Source organism: Aythya ferina (genome assembly GCF_964211825.1).
Source record: "Aythya ferina genome assembly, chromosome: 1".
NCBI lineage: Eukaryota > Metazoa > Chordata > Aves > Anseriformes > Anatidae > Aythya > Aythya ferina.
Genome location: NC_140296.1, coordinates 87343905 through 87368884, shown reverse-complemented (window position 1 = coordinate 87368884; position 24980 = coordinate 87343905). Strand labels below are relative to the sequence as shown.

Genomic DNA, 24980 nt, shown 5'->3' with positions numbered 1-24980 from the left:
CCTCATAGCGGTTGCTATTGCCATGCGACCTGACTGGGCTGAACAAAGCATCCTAGATGGGCAGTCTTTCCTCCACAGGAGCAACCTATGAAATGTGCTTTGAGATGGAAAAAAACGCTATCCACTCTGTATACACTCCAGGGTGTATCTGATACAGATCCCTTCCTTCTTTCTTTTGCTAACAATTCCAGTTTTCTCTGGGAAAGGACAAAAATGGGTTAAAAATAAGAACAGCTGAAACCACAGCTAATGCATTCAAGCCTTATTTAATCTGTTTGTCATGTCTAGTTATTCCTTCAAGGATGTTAAACCGGTTGTTCTTAAACATCTGTTAGGTTCCACCCTTTTGTCCAAGTGGGACCCATGGCTAGTTTGGCTGAACATCAATGTTTGCTTCCTTCCTGTGAGCTGCCAACTGACTCACAAGTCAGTCCTCAGCTGCCTCTGGGGGATGAGGGCCTGTGCTGAAAATTGCAGCTTGGGCCTGTGGCCTCGTAAACGGGTTTTAGGTATAATAACAGTAATGTGACACAGCAAATGGCATACCTGTTGATTTTATACTAGCTAACATCACATGATTTGTCAGGACTTGTGCTTCTCTAATCTGCAAGAACAAATAGAAGTCAAGCTTTCTATTCATGATAACCCATCAGAATAGAAATAGCAAAGTATTTCCCCCAGATATATTTATTTGTCAAGATGAAGTTAGTATCTATCAAGTGCCTTCACTTTCACTTTTCTTTCACTTTTGGTAACATTGGTAACCCTCACCAAATTTCTGAAGTGATTTTTTAATGATTTTTGTATAGTTTATAGCAGTAAATGGACTTATCCTGCAAGCACCTTTTGTTGCTTTGAACATTATATATATATATATATGTAAAATAATATATATAATATATATACAAAGCATATATATATATCTTTATTGGATTTTTATTGGTTTATTGGATTTTTTTCAAGGTATTCTGGTGTACTGGCAATGTGACTTCATTGTTGTCTGACTAGAAAGAAGCTGGTAATATGATTAAATCAGATTCTACTCTGAAAGTTCCAGCAAACTACAGTGGTTTCATTTGCTACTAGCACTTCTAACCATTGTGGGATCTGAGCAAAAGCAAGTATGTGACCTAATTTTAAAGGTATGAGGTATCATCTACAGTGTTCAGAAATTATCATAATGATGGTGTGATGCTAAAATAGCATTAGGCCTAGTTTTCATTTGTCAATATATGTATATGATACTGAAGAAGAGAAAATAAAGGGGATACTGCTCATACAAAGCTGAATATTCAAATGAATAATTACATATTTCCACATAAATATAATTTAAGTCATTAACTGAACCACATCACTGTTTAGCACCAGCTTCCCAGGCATAAAGGGATAGATTCATTCTTTAATTTTGGGAACTTAAGTTGCATCTTAGCAGTGATGTCCCTTTGGGGAAAACTTCCTGGATCCAAAATCATTGCTGGTTAGAAAAGACTAAAAGGAAGCCAACAAACAGAACCAGCGAAGCTTGTGTTTACACATGCTTTTTCCTCATACTTTATTTTTTCTTTCTTCCCCCAAACCAGAGAGAAGGTGTCTCTTTCTCTCGCTTTGTCATCCACCACACCCTGCTGCTTCCCCCTTTTGGTGTTTTCTGTCCTTGCCTACCACCATGGCACTCCATTATGTTCTCTCTCCTTTCTTGTTCTTGCTCTTTTTCTACCCCATAACTTCTGTACCAGTCTTCAAAAGAACTCTGCAGTTTTTCCCTCTATAACTAGTTAGGCAAAGTTAGATCAGAGGAATGAGAACCTTGTAGCAATGGTTGTAATGCCTTAAAGAATTAAAAAATGAGAAAAGTCAATCACTTTTTCCTTAGTATTTATAATGACAGAACAGCTCCAGCTAACAATGAAATGAGAAAAATAGTTCTCTCTCAGGCTGGGGTTCAATCTAGGCCTGTAGTGCCAGTAGAAATCCAGTATGTTCGGTCTTATAACTGTTCTCCCTTCTCTCCCCTAAGCAGCAAATGAACTCCATCCCTGAACTGCTGTATGTGAGGAATCTGAGGTATCTGAGGAAGAGAAGGGGAAGCAGAATTGAGATTAAATATTTTCAGTATATATATGACTCCCGCTCCTTTCCTGAATTTGCCTTGAATCTTTACCAAATGTCCTCATGAAACGTTGCTATACTATTTCTGGAAAGATTGAGTTGTACTTTTTTTTTTTTTTTTTGGTATATATTAATGAGGGCTTTCTGAATGCTGAAGTCTGCCATTTGTGCTGAGCTTTTGAATAGGTTCATCAGTGTTTTGAGAAGCCTGAAATGGTTTGATTATGGTGATTTGACTTGGGTTCCACAGTAAAATCTCCAGGGTAGCATAGGGAACAGAGAGCCTTAACAGTATTCAGATAAAGTTAACACACTTCTCATCAGTATATTTATGACAGATGGACAATGAATTGCGTGTTATATATTGCCTTACATAAGCAATAGACAAAATCATTGTCTGTCTGTCAAAGCAGTCTATTGTATTTCCTGTCAGCTTGTGAATGTCTTGGATGACCTCAATGACTAAAAATCAAAGCTAGGCCACTCAAATAGCATTCAGTCATTGTATTGCATTGATTTCTTCCTTCCCCCTCAGATAAGCAAGAAAGGGAAAGGAACATTTCTCAGCAGTTGTAGTTACTGGCAGGGCATTGTAACAATGTGTTGGAAATCTCTAAGAATAGTGAGTCGATGGAGCCAGAGTATCAATGATGCGACTATCTGTGGCCTCTTTTGTTCCCAGTGCTCCCACCATTGCTGGTATCCACTCCCACTCACTGAAGAAAATCCTGGCCTTTTCTAAATCTGCATTGTTTGGCTGCTAGAAAATCAAATAGTAATTTTGATGGTTTTATTTCTAAAGTGTAGTGTTCAGATGAACTGGCAGTTGCTGTGAATGAAAAAATTGACGCTTGTGTTAACACCATTGTTTCAAAGTTTCCAGTCCTTATATGGGAAAAATCCTCCATCTTTCTCTGTGTCCAACAGCGGAAGATTTTTTCTCCCTTCCCCAGGTTTTCTGTGGAGAATGGCTTACATTGTAAAAATGTTTTCATATAGTTACATATATACTGTATGTGTTGGAAACTTAGTTCATATAAAATCCTCTTTATGTTTGTCAGCCCACATTATTAAAATCTATTGCTTATGTACTAATACTGCTGTTTGCTTTCAGAATAGTCTTTATAATATACTAGTGTTTTTTTTTGTTTGTTTTTGTTTTTTTTCTTCCTGTTGTCATTTTTTACTTAATATGTTAGGTGGTATTTGGGGAGAGGTTTGTTTTGCGAAAAGTAAGTGTAGCTTTACTAAGAGATGACAACATAATTTTGGTGGAAAATAAAAGATAATTTCATTTGAGTAGTGAGTTGCAAACATGAAGTGATTCATTAAGCATCTAGGAATGTTTTCTAGTATCCACTGTCCATTAATAATTGCACCTTTATTCTGTTGAATCCTCATTGCATGTTCCTAAGCATTCTTCAGTGTACTACTTGTCTCTATTAGCCTTGTCACCTGATTAGATCTTTAAAATGGCCTTTGTGAGATGATTAGCTCCATTAATATTGCACTTTCTTTCCTAGCTATAATTTTCTGTGAACTCTAGTCTGGAATAATACTTTTAAAGTCACATGTGCAGTTAACTAATTCAAGAGGTTTGTATTTGCAGTTGCAAAGCTGGATGCTTATCGTACCAGAAATACATCAGAACCATAATATCAATTTGTGGATGAGTTCTAGTTAAAATAAGGTCTGTACAGTAGTAATAGATAATAGTGCATGAAAATCAGATAAATCTCAGAGGTCAGTACCTTTATTTTTCCTGACATTACAGAAGGCTTTCTATAGACCTCAGCAGGCTTGTTATCTGAGTTTATAACCTGCAGAAAGGAGGTTAAGCCTGTTCCCTTCCAGTCAACACACAAAATTTTGAGAAAACTATATTTTTGCTCTGGGAAGCAACAGCAGTATTCCTGCAATAAGGGTATTCAGGATCCATGCAGTGTTCTGTGTTTAGACTTATCTGAAGATTTACCTGCTATTCTGTAATTCTTCTAGCTTGAAAGAAAATAAGTAAACATAGCATATCACCCTGGAGCAGCTGAAGGAATTACCCACCTGGCCCCTTGATTATTCTTATTGCCTCACAGTAAAAACACCTGCAAGGGCATTCTTCAGGTGGTTGCTAAAGGATCTATTATAAGGCACAGGACCACGAAAGTATCAGCTGAGTGTTCTTGGCACATCTCTACAGCATCCAGATAAATGTCATTTAGCTTCCACATTCAGTATTCAATCCATAAATCTGGGTTAGGAGAACATCTTTTTTTGGGTAGGGGGGGAAAAATAAATATCTTGTTGTGGGGAAATCGTGCAGAGCACTAACAAAAGATTCGCTATTTTTTAGGTTAGGAGGCTGCCACTAACAAATTGCTATGCTGTAAACTTGTCAGAGCAAGCATCTAGACAGAAAAGTGCTTAAAATTATCTCTATATAAAAATAACAGCAACGGAAGAGATTTGTGTTTGTGAAGGTAGCAGAGCATTGCCTGAACTTTGAAAAAATTTCAAACGTTCAAACTGGGGGTTTAGCTCTCTTTTTCCTCAGGAGACCCTTTTATTATTATTATTATTACCTCAATAGACATGAATTAGTTGATGGTTAGCAGTTCAGTCTCTGGCATAGATCTTTGTAGAAAAATGAAAAACAAAACAAACTCGTGCTGTTACGGTATACAATATAGTATACTGGGGTGGAAATGGAAAAGGTTGGATACAAGATGTCAGGTAGGCATTTTTGACTCTTCTTTTCCCTGCTAAATACCACATGTTCTTCTTCTACCTTATTTTAAGGTTGCATCTGGTGTTTTTTATTCAATATATAGATAGCTATTTCTATTTAATCATACCTACTTCACTTTATATGAAGTTGCTGAAGAAGGCTGTAATACAATATCAGGTTGAATATGTATCTTTCACCAACAAAATACATCTTCCATCTCTTACCTTCTGCCTATGTCACATGGCTGGAAGAAGTCAAAATTTCTACAGTAAACAGTTTACTTACAAAGATGGAAGTGATGTTGTGGGGAAAAGTAAAACTTTATCAGCTTCAGCATTATTAATTACCAAAATCATGGATCTCTTACACATCTTGTTTCTTACAAAGCAACCAGCGTATGTATATCATGCCAATGTATATATATATATGTATATATATATATATAAAATCACCATCTTTTATGAAATGTTTTCAATAATACATCATATATCTTTTCTCTCATGATCTTCTGATAGCAATTAGAATCTGCTCCATCTTGCATGCAGAAGTTTTTTCATAATGGAATAGCAGTCTTAGTATTATTTTTCTCATGAGTATATTATACAGCTGAGAAAGGAAAACATTCTTGTGAAAAGGCACTTTTGAAGTCTGAAGTGAGGTTTTAAGAACAAAAGATATATTTGTATCATAAAGATTTGCCTTGAATTGTCTCCTTGGAGGGTGGAGGGAGAGAAAGCTAAGTGCATTCTTAATGCTGTGCATATATCATATAGCTCGTCCATACCTGCCTTTCAAATTCAGTTGAATACATTAACATTATTATTTGCTGAACATTTCAGATGGGAGTTTAATATCCCTTTTTATTTAAGAAATGTAGAGAACTTTACTGCAAACCAAAAGATGGTGAGCTTTGTTTTAGTATAAGCATTCTGCAGCCTTTTCTACATATGCCCTTTACTTCTAATTTGGTTTGACATTGCCATAAAAAGAGGTCTGCTTTTTTGTTTTATTTCAGAGATGATGTCTTATAGATCTTTTTGAGCAAATGCTTATTAGGTTTTAAGATGAAGGCATCTTTTTTTCTACATAAAATACATCAGAATTCTACCTGTGTGTAGAATTCTACCGACTTCCATTCGGCATCACAACTGTACTCATGGTTTAGATATCAATAGAATCAAGGTCCTAGTTCATCATCTCCCTCCACAATTTATATAATGTATATTTTAATTAAAGAATTAAGAGTGAGTTTCATGTATACTTGCATAAATGTGTGTTTGGTTGTTTTTTCTTCTTCAGTTGGAGGGGAAAATATTTAATAAAGCATAACAAGTAAATAACTGAAGGCAGAAAAGTTAAGGGATGACAGGGGCTGTCATCGTGGTCCAGAAGACCACTTCACCGGGGAATATGAACTAAGCATATAAACTTGCTATTTTAAGTACTTGCTATTTAAGTTCAGTAGAATAATTTCCTGATGCCACAGACACTGGGTAGCATGTTTTATTACAATTTGGAAAGGATATGTCAGGTCCTACTGCAACATGTTACCTTCCAGCAGAAAAGATCACAGAATCACACAGAATCACAGAATTTCTAGGTTGGAAGAGACCTCAAGATCAAGATACCACAGAATGGGTGAGAGGAGACAGGGATATACATCTCAGAACCAAACCATGACTATAAGGGACCTGTAGGCTTTTAAAAATATATTGATGCAAATGTAAAGGAAGAATACAACCAAACAAGTGCCCCAAATTTGTCTGAATTACTATTAGTAACATTACTACAAGTCAAGACTGAAACTTTAATCTGGAATAGTGTAATATTTTGTTGAATAATTCTAATAAGTGCTTTATTTTTCTCTGGCAGATGAACGGGAAGATGTTCAAAAGAAAACATTCACAAAATGGATAAATGCACAGTTTGCTAAGGTAATTAATTTATTTTTATTATTTAGAAATCAAAATATATTTTGTGTATTTAAAAAAAAAAAAAAGGAAGAAAAAGAAAAAAATATATTCTTCCATGGAGGCTTATTTTTCAGTATAACAATTAAGTTGCAGGTATTACTGAGCTCCACTGACTGATTTATTAGAAACAATGTTCAAGTTTTATTACCTTGATTTCAGTTGGAATTGAAATGTAAGAAGCCATCATCTCCTCAAACTGCTGTCTGCCCAGATTTACTTTGCCTTTTCTCAAACGAGTTGTACAGATACCTTACTGTTTCGTGGACTCCTTTGTTGTATTCTTAATATACCAAGGAGTTTATTCTATTGGGCCTGTCTTTTCTTGTTTCTAGTTGTAATCACAAATTTAACAAAACTATATGAGTTGGGAAGGAGCAAGGTCAAAGATAAGAGGTGTGATTAAGTCAGCAAATAATGGAAATTGATTATAATGTTTTGAAATAGCTACTTTTTGTGAACTCTTATAGAATGGTAAAGATCTAGAAAAAAAAAAAAAAAACAAACAACTACTTAATGAAGAGTTCTCTACCCCTCTGTAGTATATAATAATTCTATCTTTAATAACAGGTAAAAAATGAGCTCAAGCTATTAATTTGATTAAACATTTTTGAAGTTTGTGGCAGATAATTACTAAACTGTATTTGCCAGTAAAAAATAAATCAACCCTGTAATCTGTAATTTTATCTGCTAGGGAATAATTGGCGATAGAGAATAATGAAATAGTAGCTGTGGTATATTTTGTGTTTAGTCTAGCTTTTGATTATGTCCCATCTGATTCTTCTCATTAAAAAAGAGTAGTAAGATAACCACCATAATGCTGAAAAACATGCTCAGCAGTGATGCAGTCAAACAGGGAGTCCCACATGACTTTTCCATGGTCTGGAGCATTTCCTAATAGTGGCTCAAGTGATTTAGACAGCACACATTTGTGTTTAGCATCTTTACAGCAGAGATATCTAACAGTTGGGAGGAAAGGATTAGGATGAAATACAGTTCTGAAGAAATAGTCTCAATCGATTGATGAATTATGAGACAAATGTGAAGTATTATATGTAGGACAGAAGTAAAATGTATGCAAAGGGAAAGGGAAATAACTGTGCTGGCAATAATAAAGCAGAGAAAAGCTCTGGGAAGTGCAGTGAATCACAAACAAAATGAGTCACCAACATGGTACTATTGCAAAAAGGAGGGGGGGAAAAAAGCAAATTTATTATGGCTGTGATAATGGAAGTGCTTGACAGAGGGTGAGAGTTGTAATTATTTTATTTTACTTGGCAAGAGTGAGGCTTTAGCTTGAATAATATATTATCTTTGTCTTCTACATGCAAAGAAATAGCCCCAGCAGCAGTCATCTGATCTAAGCTAATTTAAAATGGATTGCCAGTTAAGCCTTGTTATGGTTACAGAAATTGTCACAGAAAACTAAAAGTAACTGTTGCTTCTACATCTGAAGAAAATGTGATGTTCTTTAGAATGTTACTTGCTTATAAATATCTGTTTAACAGAATAGCAAAGCTTGTAAGCACTGAGGAAATCTAGTGCAAGTCTGCAGAAGAGGGATGAGAATTATGAAGGTTTTTAAATCTATGACCTATGAACAGATGTTGTCAGTGTTAAGACTCGACCCAGTCATCTGAATGATCTAGATGTATTTCCTCCAATTCTAGTTCAGTGGAGCATATTTTAGCTACCTTTCAGTTCAATTCTATAAATAGTATTTATAGGTATATGTGAACTTGAGTTCAAAAACATCCAAGAGAAATCCTAATCTCCCTCTACTTTATTTGTACTGTGAGGAAGGTCTCCTAAACAATAGGGTTCAAGCTTTACTCTGCCTCATGTGTCACCTGTGTTTTAGACAGTGTCTTTCTATTTCAACAACGTATGGAGGAAAACGAAACAAACAAACAACAACAACAAAAAAACTAGAACTTTAAATCTTGGACAAATTGATCTCATCCTACAAAATCATTATGCATAACACCAAAATAGTTTCAGAATAGTCAGTCTGAAAATGGAAATTGCATGTGTCTGGTAAGCTTGGTAGTATCTGTTAGCTGCCTGTGTGGTATACATGCAGAAAGCATGGTTTGCTCCTCAGTACGGTCATAGACCATGCAAGTTCTATTTCTGTCTTGGATTTTCAGGACAGAAATACAGAAGACCCTGCTTGTATTGTGCTGTAATATAGACAATAGCTGTGCAGTATCTTGGGACTGTGTTTCTCCCTCTTCTAAAGATTGAGATGTCTTGGGATATGTAGTCTTCAGGACATCGATGTGAAATTTCACTTCATGTGGAATCTACAGCTTATACCCCCTTCTGGTATTGTTTTCAGTTAATGGCTTACTCCTGGTTAACAACTTCGTATCATTGTTAGCTTTGTAAAAGTACAATTGTAGAATTGGTTTACATTCACTTCCATGTGGTTGTAGAGGTGCTCTCTTAAGAAAATTGACCTAAGGGGTCTGAATTAAGACAGAAGAATATATCATGTCACTCATTTCTCTCATCTTTGGAAAGTGTAATCCAGATCATTAGTCAACTGTAAGTTATTTAGGGTTGAATGAAATTGTTTTTAATTTTCCCCAGCCTACTGTTTTTTAAAACAAGCAAACAAACAAAAACTACTTATGGAGTCAAAGTAAAAACATAGTTGTGAATGCTCTAGATCTTAATTTGTGTTGGGTCTGCACCGCACTACCCCAAAGATTGTATTCCTTTCCTGGAAACTTAGTCTATAGACTAGTAGTTTATAGACTGCTAGTGCCTCTCTATGCTTATTCTTTCACTAAGCTTTGAGATGTTTTATGTTTGCAAGCCATTTTCACTAATGTAAATGAAAATGATGTTTCTAATATGAGGAATAGTAAATTGTTGAAAAATAATTTTCCAGTATATGTCATTAGCATAACCTAACAACCCATGTATATTTACATGGGGGAAAAACAAACAAACAAACACACAAAACACCACACTTGTTCAAATCATAGGCCTGAAGGGAAGTAGTAGTTCTTTTTCTGGCCATGCATGGAGTGACCCTGTAGTTGGAACATGTGTATCTACTTCAGACTCAGAAGCCCTCAGTTCAGCTATGAACTTGTAGCTAAGGAATCTAGTCTGTAAAATGAGATCTGTAAAATCTTTCAACCACATCTTTGTAGTTTTCTGCCCATGATGTGCAGACCCTAAAAACCTCCGAAAAGTCCGTGAAAGAGTACCTAAGAAAAGGTAGCAGAACTGTCAGCAAGATTACAATTGCTGTGGGTGAAGCCATGACTCTTCTCATACTTCTGTTTGCGTGTTGAGTGGGGTGCTCTAAAATAAAAAACTGGGAAGAATTACAGGTCTCTCTTTAACAGCTTTGGAAAAGAGTAGGTTGTTCTCTAATGCTTACTCCTTTTACTAGCCAGAAATTGGATTATATAGAAAATCTGTGCATTAAAGATTGTAATATGTGACTCATCTAAATAAGCAACTCATCAGTGTTTCAATAAGACAAGCCAAAAGTTGGCTTTTAATGTTCATGAGACAAAACACTTAGTAACTCAAAACTATAGGAGAAATTGAAGAATGTAATCCAAGAGACCTTTGTATTTTCCTTGTTCTAACTGTAGACACTTGCATGATTTTCTTTAGTGATACCTTCTTGATTTACGATCTAAATGGCATTGAGTAGCTTGAAACTCAAAGCAACTTTAAACACGTGAAACATATTACTTTAATATTTTATTCACAAATATATTCTCTTTGTCCTCAAAATAATTTTATTTCTAAAGTAATGAGGTTCTGCAGGGTTTACATAAGGGTAGTGCAGGAACATATTGTAACATAGTTTTAAATAATAGAACTATAATTAGAACTTTCATAAAATATATTTCAAGTCCTGGATAATACAGCTTTTGCTTAGATTCCAAACTTTTAAAATTTGAAATAATGTGAAACACAGAATCTTAACTATGTTTTTTGAGAGAATGCTTCAAATGTAGCAGCTGTCTGATGGAACTCTGAAACATGCACAACTGTTATTGTAACGATGCCTCTACCATATTTTGGTAGAGGCTTGTGTGGCCTTTCTGGTTAAACATTTTTAGTTGTTCATTGCGTAATAGGCATTATTTGCATAGGCAAATACAAAGCATTCCTGAAGATAGAAATGTTCTTTACTTTCATGTAGGAAGGAGTCTATAAATAACAAAATTCCAGGACCAAAACCAAAAACAAACAAAAAGACACAGAAAAGGAAATGTATAAATATATAATATAAATACATGTATATAAATAAATACTGATAATTTATTTTGTTCCCTCACTGTGGAAAAGGTGTTTCAAAGTACTGACAATTTTAATAACAGCAATAAAAAGATCTGTTTTCAGTACAGACATGACAATCAGCTAAACAAGGTCAATTTTGGTAGCTTCAATTTATGTTATACCCTTATGGATAACTAGAGTTTTTTTCAACGTATTTTCAACAGCTTAACCTGTAAGTGGGTTTCATAAAAGGATGGTAGTTTGTGAATGGTTTTCAACATTTTAAGCTGCAGTATCAAAAAACAGATGTTCATAAAATCACTTGTAAATTCAGAAGTTTAACTGTGTTGTCCACATTTCTGCTAGAAAATGGTAGAAAATTCCACTACATAAGGGAGGCATTATATATGACAGTGCATTTTTTTCATGCAAACACTGGAATAATTAATATTCAATGAGGTAGAGTCAAAAATCAGAGAATAATAGATTTTTAGGGAGAAAAAATGAAGTAGTGTTTGATAATTTCTGTACCTCATGTTTTGGTTATCCACTGTTGTTACTGAACAAGGTAGAATATGAAAATAAATTTAAAGATACCCAATATTTCATTACTGAGCTTCAAGGAAAAACAAGACTCTTCAGTAAGTAATCATTGTGGTGTAAAACTGAAATTATGAAAAATGGCATCTTTTTATAAGCAGATGGAAATACTGGGGGGGGGGGGGAAGGTGTGGTTTGTGTGGTGACTGTGGAATTCGATTCCCATTATTGTAGTAATTGTGTGAAGAAACATAATAAAGACATAGCCTGTGCCAAAGATGGCCAGGTTGACAGCCTAATTTAAGACACAGGTGGCTAGTAGAGTAACATTCAGTAAAAAAAAAAAAAAAAAAAAAAAAAAAAAAAAAAAAAAACAAAAAAGCGCTTTTTGCTCATTAAGTTGTTTGAATATTAGCTAGATGGTTTATGCAGGGGTAGCACAAGCTGAGAAGGGTACTCAATGTTAGTCAAACCACATAGCAGTCAAAATACTCTCCTAATTACCCAGTGTTCATATGTGGATTATATGATACGAGGTAAGGGTCAGTCACAGTTCTTCCTCTGCTCTTGAGTTCATGGACAACCTGAAGTTATTCAAGACTCCTGTTCACTCAAGTGGTTTCTTGAGACTGTAGCTTAAATGCCCTCTACATATCACATAATGAAAATGACTGGCACAAATTAAATGTTTACTGACTTTTTGAGGAAGTATGTCAAATATTTAAGGTACAGAGAGACTGAACTTATGTTATTCTGACATCTGATAGAGAAATTTGCACTGCTGCTTTTGCTTACACACCTACCCAGTTTTCTTTGTTATCATTCCAAATGACATCAAATTAAAACAAATAAAAAAAGACACTTGTGACAAAGTGAACTCAAAGAGACGCAGGGTTGGAAGTAGTCTGTTGAAGAAGAGAATAGAGTAGTCTGGTGGGAAAGAGCATAGTTTCATCTGTAATTTATGTGAAAATATGCTAGCCACTGTGGCTAATCTACTCCAAACTTCAGTTTAAATTCATCACCTAAGCCACATTTTTGGACTACAATTAATAATCATGAAAAGGAGCTGGAAGGGTGCTGCAATGAATAACAAACAAAAACAATCAAACAAACAAAAAAGAGGTTTAGAAGGTTCACTGCTTATCCTGTGCAAACTGCTATCTTGATGATTAACCTGCAGCTGCTTCGATGGGTGAGTTAGCAGTAGGAAAATTAAAATTAAATCTTTTATTTAGGGGTTCATATTGGTGTGCTCAAGCTTCATTGATATCTATTGGCACATTGTATTTTCTAGAAGCAGAACAGTAGTCACATATGCACTTCTAGGAGGGGACTGGGAAAGAAGATCCATAATTTTCGCATATAAGAGTAATCATTAGGGTATGCAGGTGGTGTTGGATTTCAGTTTTTAGAATTGATTTCTAACTAGTGCATCACCGTTGCCTTTGCAGCATGAACTTCAATATCATTGTAGAGAATTTCTGAAAAGTTAATTCAGAGTGCTGTGGTTTTACAAGCGATTTACAAGCATTTATTTCCCACACAAAAGCCTATGGGAGAAAGAGAGTGAATAAAACTTTCCTAGCTCCATTTTGCCATGTATTAGCCTGCAGTCATTCCCAGCCAAAAACATTTGCATCTAGCTAATTATTTATACAGTGTGTTGAACAACTAGTTCACTGCATTATATATATTATATATCTATATCTATATATATCTACACTGCAGTGTAGATATCCCCTCAATCTGCCTAATTCATCCAGCCTTTGAAAGTTGCTCAGCTAAATCACAGAAACCAGAGTGAGCTCTTCCCACATTGCCTGATACTTTGTTCACGCAGAATTAAAAGAGTCAGGAGGTATCTGACCACTCTGTATTTACTTATTTACATATTTTAACAAATGCAAGCTAGTCTCAATTGCATTCATTCTCAATTACAAAATTAAAAAAAACAAAACAAAAAAAAAAAAAAACGCTCTTTTAAGTTGAGGTAAAAGTCTTATTGAGAAATGTTGTGTTTCTCAAGACACGAAGTAGAATGTGTTTTAATTTTACTGCATATTCATAATATGGATTGCTTTAAAAGCTTTTGGGTTTGTGCTCATATCCATTTCCTGATTTGGGTCAGTAGCATTATGCTGAATTTCACCAATAAACAAAGTTATGCTCTATTCAACAAAGGAGCACAGATTTGGAGATAAATGTCAAGGAATATTGGATATCCCATGTAAGATAAATTCAGGCATTATTTTATATATTCACCTGTTATTAATCAAAAATTCCAGGACAAACAAAGATGGACTATTAGTAAAACCCTGATATTGCATCTGTGGTGAAACCCTGATCAAATCTTTAATGGCAGCATACTAAAAGTGGATACTGTAGATGTCAGCTGAATCATAAACTAAGCATTGGTAATACCTGCAGAAAACTGTCAGAAAATCGTACAGATTTAAAATTGCATCATGTTTGTAGTAAGTCCAGAAAACTTAAAATTCATATTATTTGTTATTGGTAAGACAGCAAGATTGATATTCATCTATCCTAAATACCTAATTAGTCTGTTCAGTTTTGTTCTCTGTTGACAGCCTTTTAAGATGCTTCTCACGGTGAAGGTGATGAGTAAGAGTAGTTTACTAAGGTGGAAGCCAAATGACTTTCCTCTTCTACATTGTGGCAAATAACCAGAACTCTCATTGAAGATTAATAGTGCTTAACTTTTCTTTTCAGCTGTGTGATCAACACTACCCTTGGGATACATACTGCTATAAAATACCAGGCTTCCTTATGCCAATAATCTTTTTATAATACGTCTTGCAAGAGCACACCAAAGGTCCATCGTGTCTATTCTGTGTTATTAAAGCAATAGCTTTTCATCTTTTTTCGAAGCTAAATGTTGTTCAAACCCAGTATAGAAAGCAGATTTGCATTGTGAAGTGTTAAATTATTTTCCTTTTTTTGGATGTCTCCAGAATACACAAGTGTCAGGCAAAGCACAGGCTCAGAATTATTTGCTATTTTTTATAGTAAACTTCCTGTTCGGTGCCCAATGTAGAGGCTTGGATGCTGTCAGGGAATAAAATACAGGATGAATCCCTTTGCATTTACTCTGAAAGCAAGGAACACCAGAAATTGCTTGGTGTCTCAATGCAACATGACAAGAACAAAGCACTGTTTAAGAGGGAGGTCTTCTCTATTTCAACATCAGAAGTGCAAGCTGCATGACCCACTGCGGCAGTCACTCAGCTGGAGATGCCTTTAAAACTGTCAGTACCAGTCCCTTGCACTGAAAACCCAGAAGGTACAAAAATGTATTTGGTTATGCTTCAAAGGCTCAACAACAGATATTTGAAGTAAACAAAAGACTAATGGGACTCTCTGTATTGTTCATGGTTGTGTTTTCTTATTTTTAAAAAGCTGGTGTTCAAACAATGGAGGTGTTGCTACGTGTGTGGGAAGGGATGGGGTTCTCAAACGTTTTTCTACTGTAACATTCTCCCTTTGCCAGGAGACTACACCTTTGCTTGCTTTTTTTCCCCAAAACATCTAAATGACCACAATTAAACAAGACAGCTCTTGGAGAGCAGATTGTTTTCACTTTGATGAGAAGTGAAACTTCTCCTTCCACTCTATTATCTGTGGGTCTTTCGGCAGGCTCAGGGAGCGTGGTTACTCGCCATGTCTCTCAGCGGACCCTTTGCTTGCAAGCTCGGAGCAGCTCTGCTCCCTTGACTGCACAAGCAGGGACACGTTTTCTCTGCTTTCCCTTCACATGCTTAAATTCAAAACTAGCTACAGTTCAGGAGCAGCTCTTCCTTATGGAGTGTGGGGTCTGTCTCCAGCAGAGCTTTATGTCCACCTCAGAGCCTAACCCTGGTGGTGGCCATGCAAGCTCCAGGCAGGGCACCACGGCCACCCTGTGCTTCTGGACAGCAGCCTGAAGTGGGGAAATCTCCAGCAGTTAGAAAGCATTAGAGCTGTCACTGCTACAGCCTAGCCACTGAAAATGATGTAATATTCTTGGTATCTTTTATTTGCACATATAAAGGGTGTGTTTCTTTTTGGAATCAAATTTTAAGGCTTAAAATATGTTTTCCACTGTAGGTGACTTCCCTTCCACAAAACACATGAAAGCAAATTATCTTAAACAATAAGCATTTGCCTGACCACACATTTTCACCATTAGAAACGTCTGAATGAATACAGACTACATATTAAACATTTCTAGAATAATGTAGTATGCCTGACATTTAATTTGAAACTTCAGAGATTAGTGGAATTAGGAAGCTTGACTAAAATATATACACTTCTATTATGTTAAAATCTTTTGTTTTTGCATTCTTGTTTTTGTAGCCATTCTTGCAGAATAACAAAGGTTCCCTCAGATGCATCAAACATGCCAAAGCAAGCAAAGCAATCGCTACTGTTAGCAATAGAGGGCACTGGACTTTCATTTCTAATATATCTTACTGGAGAAGAAAATACTCATGTTAAATCCACTGTTTTCCTGCTCAGATCTGAACTTGCACCTCATAGTCTGTTATTCAAATCCTCATATATTTTTACTGCACTTACTCTAAGTCAAAAGTATTCATCTAAATAAAACTAAATAGAAAGCTGTTCTCTTGAAGTTATTGTGTAAGTATCTTGGGGTGGGAGGAGCAAGCTAAATATAGCACTACAATATTGGTCTCAGTGGTGCATATGTCTTGCTTGCAAATTTGTAAACATTTACAAATTTGCATGATTGTTGCTGGCAGTAGACATCATCATTTCCGTGCTCAGAATTCATTACCATTACATCTAATCATCTTCAAAACCTCCAAAGCAAAACTCTTCATACAGGCAAATAAGGCTTTAGTGAATTTATACTCATGCTGAAAGTTCAAAAATAAAAACATGAGAAAACAACATTTTGTTTGAAACCACTTACTTTATATTATGTAAATACATGGAAGCTCAAGAAAATCGTACAAACCATTCCTCCTATCTGCAAAACATGCATCACATTCAATGGAGAGGGGAAAAGAGAAGGTACAAGCACGTACACTTAGGAGTGGGACACCTATCCAGCATACCTCTTTGTCTCAGTGTCACAGCATGCTAGTCAGTGAGGCCGAAAGTCAAGGGTTAGTTTGTCAACTACCAGCCCGGCTGCGTGCTGTAGCCCCCAGGTGGGACCTCTGGTGAGCCATTGCCCTCCCTGCTGCTGTGTATCATTCTTAAAACTTCTGCCTGAGGTCCTAAGTCTATCTTGTGGCTCTCAGCCAGTCTCACTTCTTTCAAGGGGATGGCTTTGAAATCAGGAAGTTTGGCCACTCCTCCTATGTTTGTACACATGAAATATTTTTCAGTAAGAATGTCTTAGCAAAACTCCCCAAACCTCAAAATACTCAGTTTTAGACAGACTGCGTTCATGTTATAGAGTGCATTTTTGGATTGTGATGTTTCAATGCTGGTGGTGATTAGATGGTTCTCAGTTCTGTAGGTACTTATATTTTTGTGTACTGCTTTCTTTATTATGCTTTGAATACCTGTGTTGTGCACAAAGAATTTTTATACCTTCAAAGGATATACTGATGGACATGATTTTATACCTTCATCAAACTCAACTTTTACTGTGGTTAATTTCTTTAAACCATTTGCCTGTATTTTGGGTCCTACTGTGGCATGAAAACATAGAAGATGATACTATAAAAGATGTTCCTATGGTAGAAGGACATTATTAGAAATAATAATGTTATTTGTACATAGTTGCAAATAATTTTATTTGCACAAGACCTTGTATATTTATTTTTACATCTCAAGGTGCTCAGTCAGATCTTGGTGGTGTTTCCAGCCCAGCACCTCAAGACTATGTGTAACTGTTATAGCTGCTTTACTCTGTTCTTTCTCTGATCATATATATGTATGGGCCCTTTTGAAAGGGAAAGACTGTGACCTTGAGCAGTCTTTCTGTGCAAGTTATTTCTCAGCAGCAGTGGTAAAATTGATGCAGGTGCCCTATGAAGTCTGTGCTTAGAGAATTAGGCATTTAAAAAAAAAAATTTTTTTTTTTTTTTCCAGCTCTGGAAAGGTTACCTGATTTGTAAATCTTTTTTTTCTTGTTTCAGTATCCCAGTCCAATTAAATATTGATATTCACATGACTGACTTTGCTAATACTTTCAATTTTTTCAAAGATCTACATGACAGGTGTTATTACACAGAATAGCCATTTTTCTTTTCTATTCTCTTTTCATAGTGTGTTTGATTGATTTGCCAGTTTAAACCCATCACATTTACTTCCTGGTAATAGTGGCAGGCACACACAGCTAAGTTAAAAATAGGATACTTTTAGTGTCCTCAAGTACTTAGCATTGGTTCTATTGAAATTAAGTGTTTAGAGAAGACATTTGGAAATAATCTTAAAAAATATAAAATATCTTTATATAAGGTTATCAGATGTGGCTTTTTACCATTGCATATGCTTTTGAATAATGAAACAGCTTTCAGTAAATTTCTTCTAGTATTTTTGCATAAGGGACAGTACATCTCTTTTTTGATATGTTGTGATCTTTAAGCTTCAGCTTAGAAGCAAGTTGACCAGTGCCATAATTATTGATATAGAATAAATGAGTGTTTGTATTCTTACCTGTGTCTTTTCCATATAAATACTAAATATTACTCTTATATACTGTATTAAAAGCTATATTTAGGTTTGATAAGAGTTAGGAGTAAATGCTGCATGTCCTTGAGGCAGTTAAAAATAAAAAGACATTCTTCATAAAGTGAAAATTATATCTAGATAAGTAAAACAGAAAAAGACTGTCTCTGGATAGTTGCAGTTAATAAGAGAGTTTAAAATAAGATTTTTTTTTAATGCTTCATTACTATTTTGGGGGGAAAACTTCTATGCTAAGAACTTAAAAATTAATAAAACCAGCATTTTCTAATACCTCACTTGCAGGAAACATGCCGGGGAGTCAATAGCAGGCTACTAGATGATAAGCCTTTTTCAGTCATGCACACATGAATCATACTGACTCATTTGTGTAACTGACCACACAACCAACCACCTTTTAAGCCATCAGTGGCAGCTGACAATCATGGCCTCCCATGTGGCTCAGCAGGTGACAGAGTGATGGTGCCCACGCTGCTGGTGGTGGTGGGTGAGTGCAGGTGATCCCAACATGCACTCTTACCAAGTTGGACCTGGCTCCACACACATAGCTTATCACATTGGTGTCTGGCCCTACTCATGATCTCCTCTAGGTCTGCTATGGTTAGTCCTTACTTTGGTGATCTCTGGTCTCACGTGGCATCACATAGATCCCCCAGTCGGATATTTCCTCGTTCATCTTGCCATGTTTTTATTCATTTTTATTGTTTTCCCTCAGGTAATATGTTAAATCACCTTAAAGGCTAACAGTTGCTTTTTGTTGGTAGTGGTGGACCACTCATATGAAAGCTATGGTTTGCATGATTGTCTGGGGAAAAATTGAGGTCGTAAGGGAAGGTCACAGGTTAGTAGCTAAACTTTTTCTACATTTTCTTGCTCTGGAGGAGATAAGGAAGCTTCCTTCATTAGTACATTTCTTTGCACAGCATGATTCTGAGGATCTGTCTTAAGTTCAGTGGCATTAGAAGTCACTTCTAAAAGGAATAGAAGTACAAAATCGCAGCAAAAAGTGAATCCAAGGAAACATGTATAAAACTAAGCCGTTAATTTTGTTTGCAATCTGTGGCTTATTTAAACCTAGTAACCAAAAAATTGAGAGTGTTATTGATGCTCGTATGCACTTGGGGAGCTATAAACAACTGTTTCTAGATGTGGCAGTAATGGTGCAAATTTAGACACATTTCACAATTGCATTAATTCTTCAAAGGAGTCCATACTAATACATACATGCAAGTGATACAGAAAAAAAGTGAGTATCTGTAAATATTATATTTTCCTCTTGAAAAGATGAAATGGAAAAGACCTTGTGTTTCAAAAAGCTCTTTGCTGTAAGACAGAAAACAAAGGATAGAAATGAAGTCAGCTTGCACAATGGAGAAAGGTTAGCAGTGGAGGTGCATGCAAATCTGTGTTGGGATGACAATTATCTGGTAAAGTGATATGGCAGAACTACTGATGATTCAGAATCATTCAGGTCAGACAGCAGGCCTTCTGCAAGCCTTTGGTTGTTTACATGATACTGAGTGGCTACGTGATTAAAAGGCAAATGACAATCAGTACCTGTTTAAAAGAAGAAGAAGAAGAAGAAAAAAAACACACACAAAAACAGATAACACTTATGTTGTTTTTGCCTTTCTGCATATTATATATCCTAAATGATGTGTTACTACCCAGAGCAGTCTACAATTAGTCTCATATCTTGCCCTATGAAGGTCGAAAAACCTCGTTCATTTAGTTTCTGATCTTTCAAATGATACCAGCATGAAGTGTAACTCCATCTTGAATATTCTGAACATTATAGAGTTTAGGAAATCCCTAACTGTAATCTCACTGAAATTAGGGCATTATTCTGAAACAATATATGATTTAATGCTTGTCCTATTCTTCTTCTTCTTTTATTTATTTTTTTTTTCTTAAGGTTTCTGTGCTGGCCACCAGCAGAGATGGATGAACTTAGAAGAGCCCTTGGTTTGCCCAAAATAGCAGTTCTTATTTTACCCACTTACAGTAATTTTATGCTAATTATGCATTAGAATATTCAAGATTTTTTTTCCCCAGGAAATGAGGATCTCTTCCCACAGTGAGATATTAATGACACTATATTTAGCATAACATAAAAATGGCCCTCCTAGGCATGGAAATAGTAATCCAAAAGCTGGAGGCTAGGCTGACTCCAGCTGTGACAGAGCAATGAACACACCCCAACTCACTTCTGGGTGGGTGAGGAAATTCAGCATGCTGGGAGGCAGGAATGAATGCAGGGCCTGGAGTAGGCACACAACGGCCAGATGCCTTTATCTTTACATAAAGTCCAGCTACAAAGAGCCTGGCTCAGGAAGTGGTCTGTGGTTATTTATCCCCTTCACTTGGCCCAGCTCCAAGTGCAGTCCACAAGAAGGCCTGGATCATATCTTCCATTCTGTAGTCTCCCCACTCTTCTATCCACATCAAACATATTCACCCCATCATATCCTTTGGCAGAAATTTAAGGAGAAATTCTACAATGGAAGTCTCTGTTTTGATTCAGGCTCAAACTGAGAAGGGCCACAGTGGAGCTTGAGTTTATTGTGCCAGATGAAGCAGACTCCTCAAAGTTTAGACTGGGGAAAGCCTAGCTGTATCTAAGCAAAAGTCTGAAGTTGCGGATAGGGTTCATTATTGTCAAGAAATGGTAGAGCTGATACAGTACTAAAAATCTGGAAAATACTACTCAGAAATTTAAACAAGCCGTTCCCCTGTTCTGATCACATAAGAATGATAAACAAATATTATAATAATGGAAATCCGGAAAATGAGGTTGCTGAGATTCAGGATAGAGAAAAAAAAAAAAAAAAAATGAGGTGTCCTTGAGCTTGCATTAAGCAATTAATTCAGTTTTCTTTTTTACTTTTCATTCTCTAAATACTGTAGAGTTAAGCGTGAAATCCAAAATGGTCTCTACTTGCATACCAGAGCATATTCAAAATGGATTTAATATTTCCATTCAAAAGTCAGTACCAGAATATGCTTATTACATGATTTGGAGCTCTATTGTGTAATCTTTGATTAAATATCCCCAATTATTAAATGCTTACTTAAACTTGGAGGAAGAAAAAAAAAAAGTAAACCCTCAAAGCAGAAAGTATTATCCTTACAAAAAAATGCACCAAACATTGTCATCCCTGAGAATCTAGGATGGTGAGGTGATCACTTGGAAATTAATTTTGTCTTTTCGATTTAAAAATCCTATTCAATGTGATTTTTAAAAATTGCTTGAATATTGAACACTGTGGCTACTATGTTCTCTTTGTTACTACAGCAGATGTTTTTTCTAACTTGCCAGGAAATAGTGAAAATACACTTGAAAACCTCAACATTTCAGAACCCTAAGTGATATTCAGTGACCTTCTACGCCATGCTGTGCTATTTGGTTAGATTTGCCCATTAGCTAAAGGGAGAAGACTAGTATTAAACAAGCTTTGTTTTTTCCCTTGTGTTTTTCTGGTTGATTGAAGATGTATTCAGTTTGTGGGCTGACAGGAAAAGTATATGGAGAAGGTCAAACAGGTTACAAGTATCTTTTAAATCTTATGTTTCCCAGTTCTGTAAGACTATGAACAAAATAATAGAAACCATGAGCCTTAATAGAAAAATGTACCCTCTTTATATTTTTCCTTTATCTCTAAAGAAGAGAAACATATTTAATAGCTTTCTACCCCCTTTCATTTAGCTGCAATATTCTCCTCAATTTATCTAGGTCACTTAGGCCTACATACAAGTTAGATATTTTTAGCTCATTGGTTGTCTTCTACTTCTGGTGAATTGTCCTTTTTGCGATTAAGCTTCCTGTCATGATTTTCTATTTCCTTTTTTATTTTTTTCTGGGAGGAGAAGATCAGAGAACAACACCTGACTGGGAAGAGTGGGTCTGTCTTGGTATGCAGTGCAGGTCTCCTTTGGTGTAGAAAGACAAATCATAATGAATCTGTGTGAATGTACTTTCCTTTCTAGGAATATGTCTCCTTGCTTCCCTAGATGAAAAGGCAAGTATGAACTCTGAGGAACTGATCAGGGGCACAGCAGGGAGAACTCTGAGCAGGAGTTGGTTAAACCACAGGTATAACCACAGGTGTACCACTGAGGCTGCATAACTGATTCATATGCAGTTAAACCAGTTGTGAGGCTCTGTACAGCACCACACAACTATGCCCACGTTCTTCTGCAACAGGGCACTGCAGTGACTGCTTGTAGTACATCTTGTAGTTGTGTATACAGTGCCAAACACAACAGGCACCTAACTTTGATTAGGCTTTATTAGGTATGACTGTAATACAAACATGGTGATATTCATGCCATCCAGTACTGGATGTGAAACTTTGGCAAAGTATTGCAGAAATTAGCAAGTCTGTCTTCCTAAAATTCCTGTATAGAAACAGAGGAGAGAGATTAATGTATTACTCTGGAGGGTGGTGTAGAATTGGTTCATCCGAATGCTTATGATAACTGTGGCAATACAAGGAAATAATCTTCTGTTGCTAACTCTCAGTGAAGAATGTATTATTTTGTAATAATCTTATTGCTTGTATTACTAATGAATATACTGGTAGCAGATTATGATCTTGTGCATTCATTAATTTGCATTTAATTGTAAACGGAAGGAATGCATAAGTAGTATAAAATTATATTTGTTTTATACAAATGTTTCACTAAATATTAGTATTTTAATTCAATATAGTATCACATGCTTCATCTAAACTGAAAAATGTCAGTCATTGCTACGTATCTTATCAACTAAATGATGGTGGGTCTTCTGGGGAAAGTAATCACAATTTAACAATGTAAGCATATAAAATTTTATGCTATTTTAAAAGCTTATAACCTATTATTAAATTCTACTGTGAAAATATCAGAAAAGAATGAAGGTATTGCATATGTGGTCAGCTCTGTAACTGATGCATTGGGTAGAATATATGAACTGCATATGAAGCTCTTAAATTCAACTGTGGAAAATAGTCCATGTAATTATTAGCTTCTCCCATAATGTAGTTTAAAATGTTTTCTTTTTCTCTCTGTAGAGTCAATGAATCCAAATGGTCATAGCACAACATGGAAAGATTTCTTTTTAAAGAAGGAAAAGTGGCATGGCTTAACATTTCATAATGTTATGGTTTGCTTTTAGGCAGACTAGTCTGTGTCAAATAATCTCAAGATGCTTGACATACTTCAAAGTACCAAAACATATTATGATCTTGCATCATAGTTACCTGATGAAAAGGAAGGCTTTCTTTATAAATGAAATATAATTACAGGGTAGAAAAAATGAAATGTAATTACAGGGTAGAAAAAGACCTATCATCCATATTTGAATTTTCAAGAAAGTTCCTAGATTAATTTATTTTACCTAAAAGGAGGATTAAAAAAAAAATAAAAAATCCATGAAGAAGGGGAAAAATAAATGAGACTGAGTATAACTTGATTATACCAGGTTTTCAGCCCTGCAACCCTGTAATTGTACTTGCTTTATACGAGTTTTTGTTTTCTAGTAGGAGTCAGAATATGTGTTTATTTGTTGGATTAGGATTTAAAAGTGCATTAAACTATTTAACATGGATTTTTCACTTGTGTTCCTTTTAGTTAGATCTCTCAAATTTTGTTCTTTCTCACATGTACAATGTTTGTCATTTTGATACTGATTTTGCCTATGATAAAACCATAGTTGAAAAATTGGAGAAGTTGAGAAGAAGCCTTGGCATTAAGCATAACCTAGTGCTTTACTCTTTTGTGTGACTTTTTAGGTCTGTTTCCATTTTGTAATAGATCTCAAATGATCTTTGCTTTTCTAGGACAAATCTTGCATTTGTTTTTAAATTGGCCTGGACTTTAAAATGAATCTGAGTACAGTGAATCTGAAAAAACAGAATAGTTTTTTCCACAAAAGTGGCAAATCAAAATAAATTGGTGTGGCATGGAATTCTTAAGAAATTGGTTATTTGAGATATGTTTAGGGACATTGGTGTTATTTTTCTTCAAGCTCTGGGTGCCTGGTTGAGGACTATATATTCTCCACCATGTATAAAGGTGAGAGGATACTGCAGTCACCATCACAATAGCTGTGCTCCATTGACAAGGGTTGCATTGTGCCCCATTGACAAGGGTCTATCAAGGCAAGCTGTAATGCGGGAAAAAATGCAGCTTGGGATGTCTAGTTTTAGTTAAGTTAGAGATGTTGCTTATCGTTCCTGAAATTCAATTACCTGAAATTAAATGCCAGTTGTATTTTTTTCTTGGTATCTAGAACTGATAGAACTGAGATAGCCAGTTCTGTGTATGTACATATGTGTGCATACACACAAACTATTACTTGAGTATATAATGTAAACATTCCCCTGTTGTTATGCTTTGAGAGCCTAAAAGACACTCTAGCAAACTCCAAACTTGTTTTCAGAAAGCAGACAATATGTTCACATAGTATCATTAGTAAAGACATGCATCACATCCATAAAAGCTATGTGAACTTTCATGCTGCTCTGCCTTCAGTCATAAATAGACAAGAGGTGTTCAGATGGTTGTCACCAGAGTCACAAAACTTGGTAATCCTAGCAATGGTAATACTAATGTTATTCTAGATGTATATGGCTGTACAAAGTATGGATACACTAAAACAACATCAACTGATAGAAGTTCTTGTGGAAAACAAGACATTTTGGTCTTCGAATTATCATTTGTGGCCAGCAGGGCTA

General features: G+C 35.7%; 1 protein-coding gene across 12 annotated transcripts in view; it reads left to right on the top strand.

The window, feature by feature from the left end:
• DMD (dystrophin) overlaps nucleotides 1–24980 on the top strand; it is a 1246037-nt gene that overhangs the window by 277085 nt on the left and 943972 nt on the right. For all 12 annotated transcript variants that reach the window (XM_084515490.1, XM_084515483.1, XM_084515486.1 and 9 more), the window contains exon 2: nucleotides 6704–6765. In XM_084515490.1, coding sequence (XP_084371616.1) covers nucleotides 6704–6765 — 62 coding nt within the window. The remainder of the gene's footprint in view (nucleotides 1–6703; nucleotides 6766–24980) is intronic.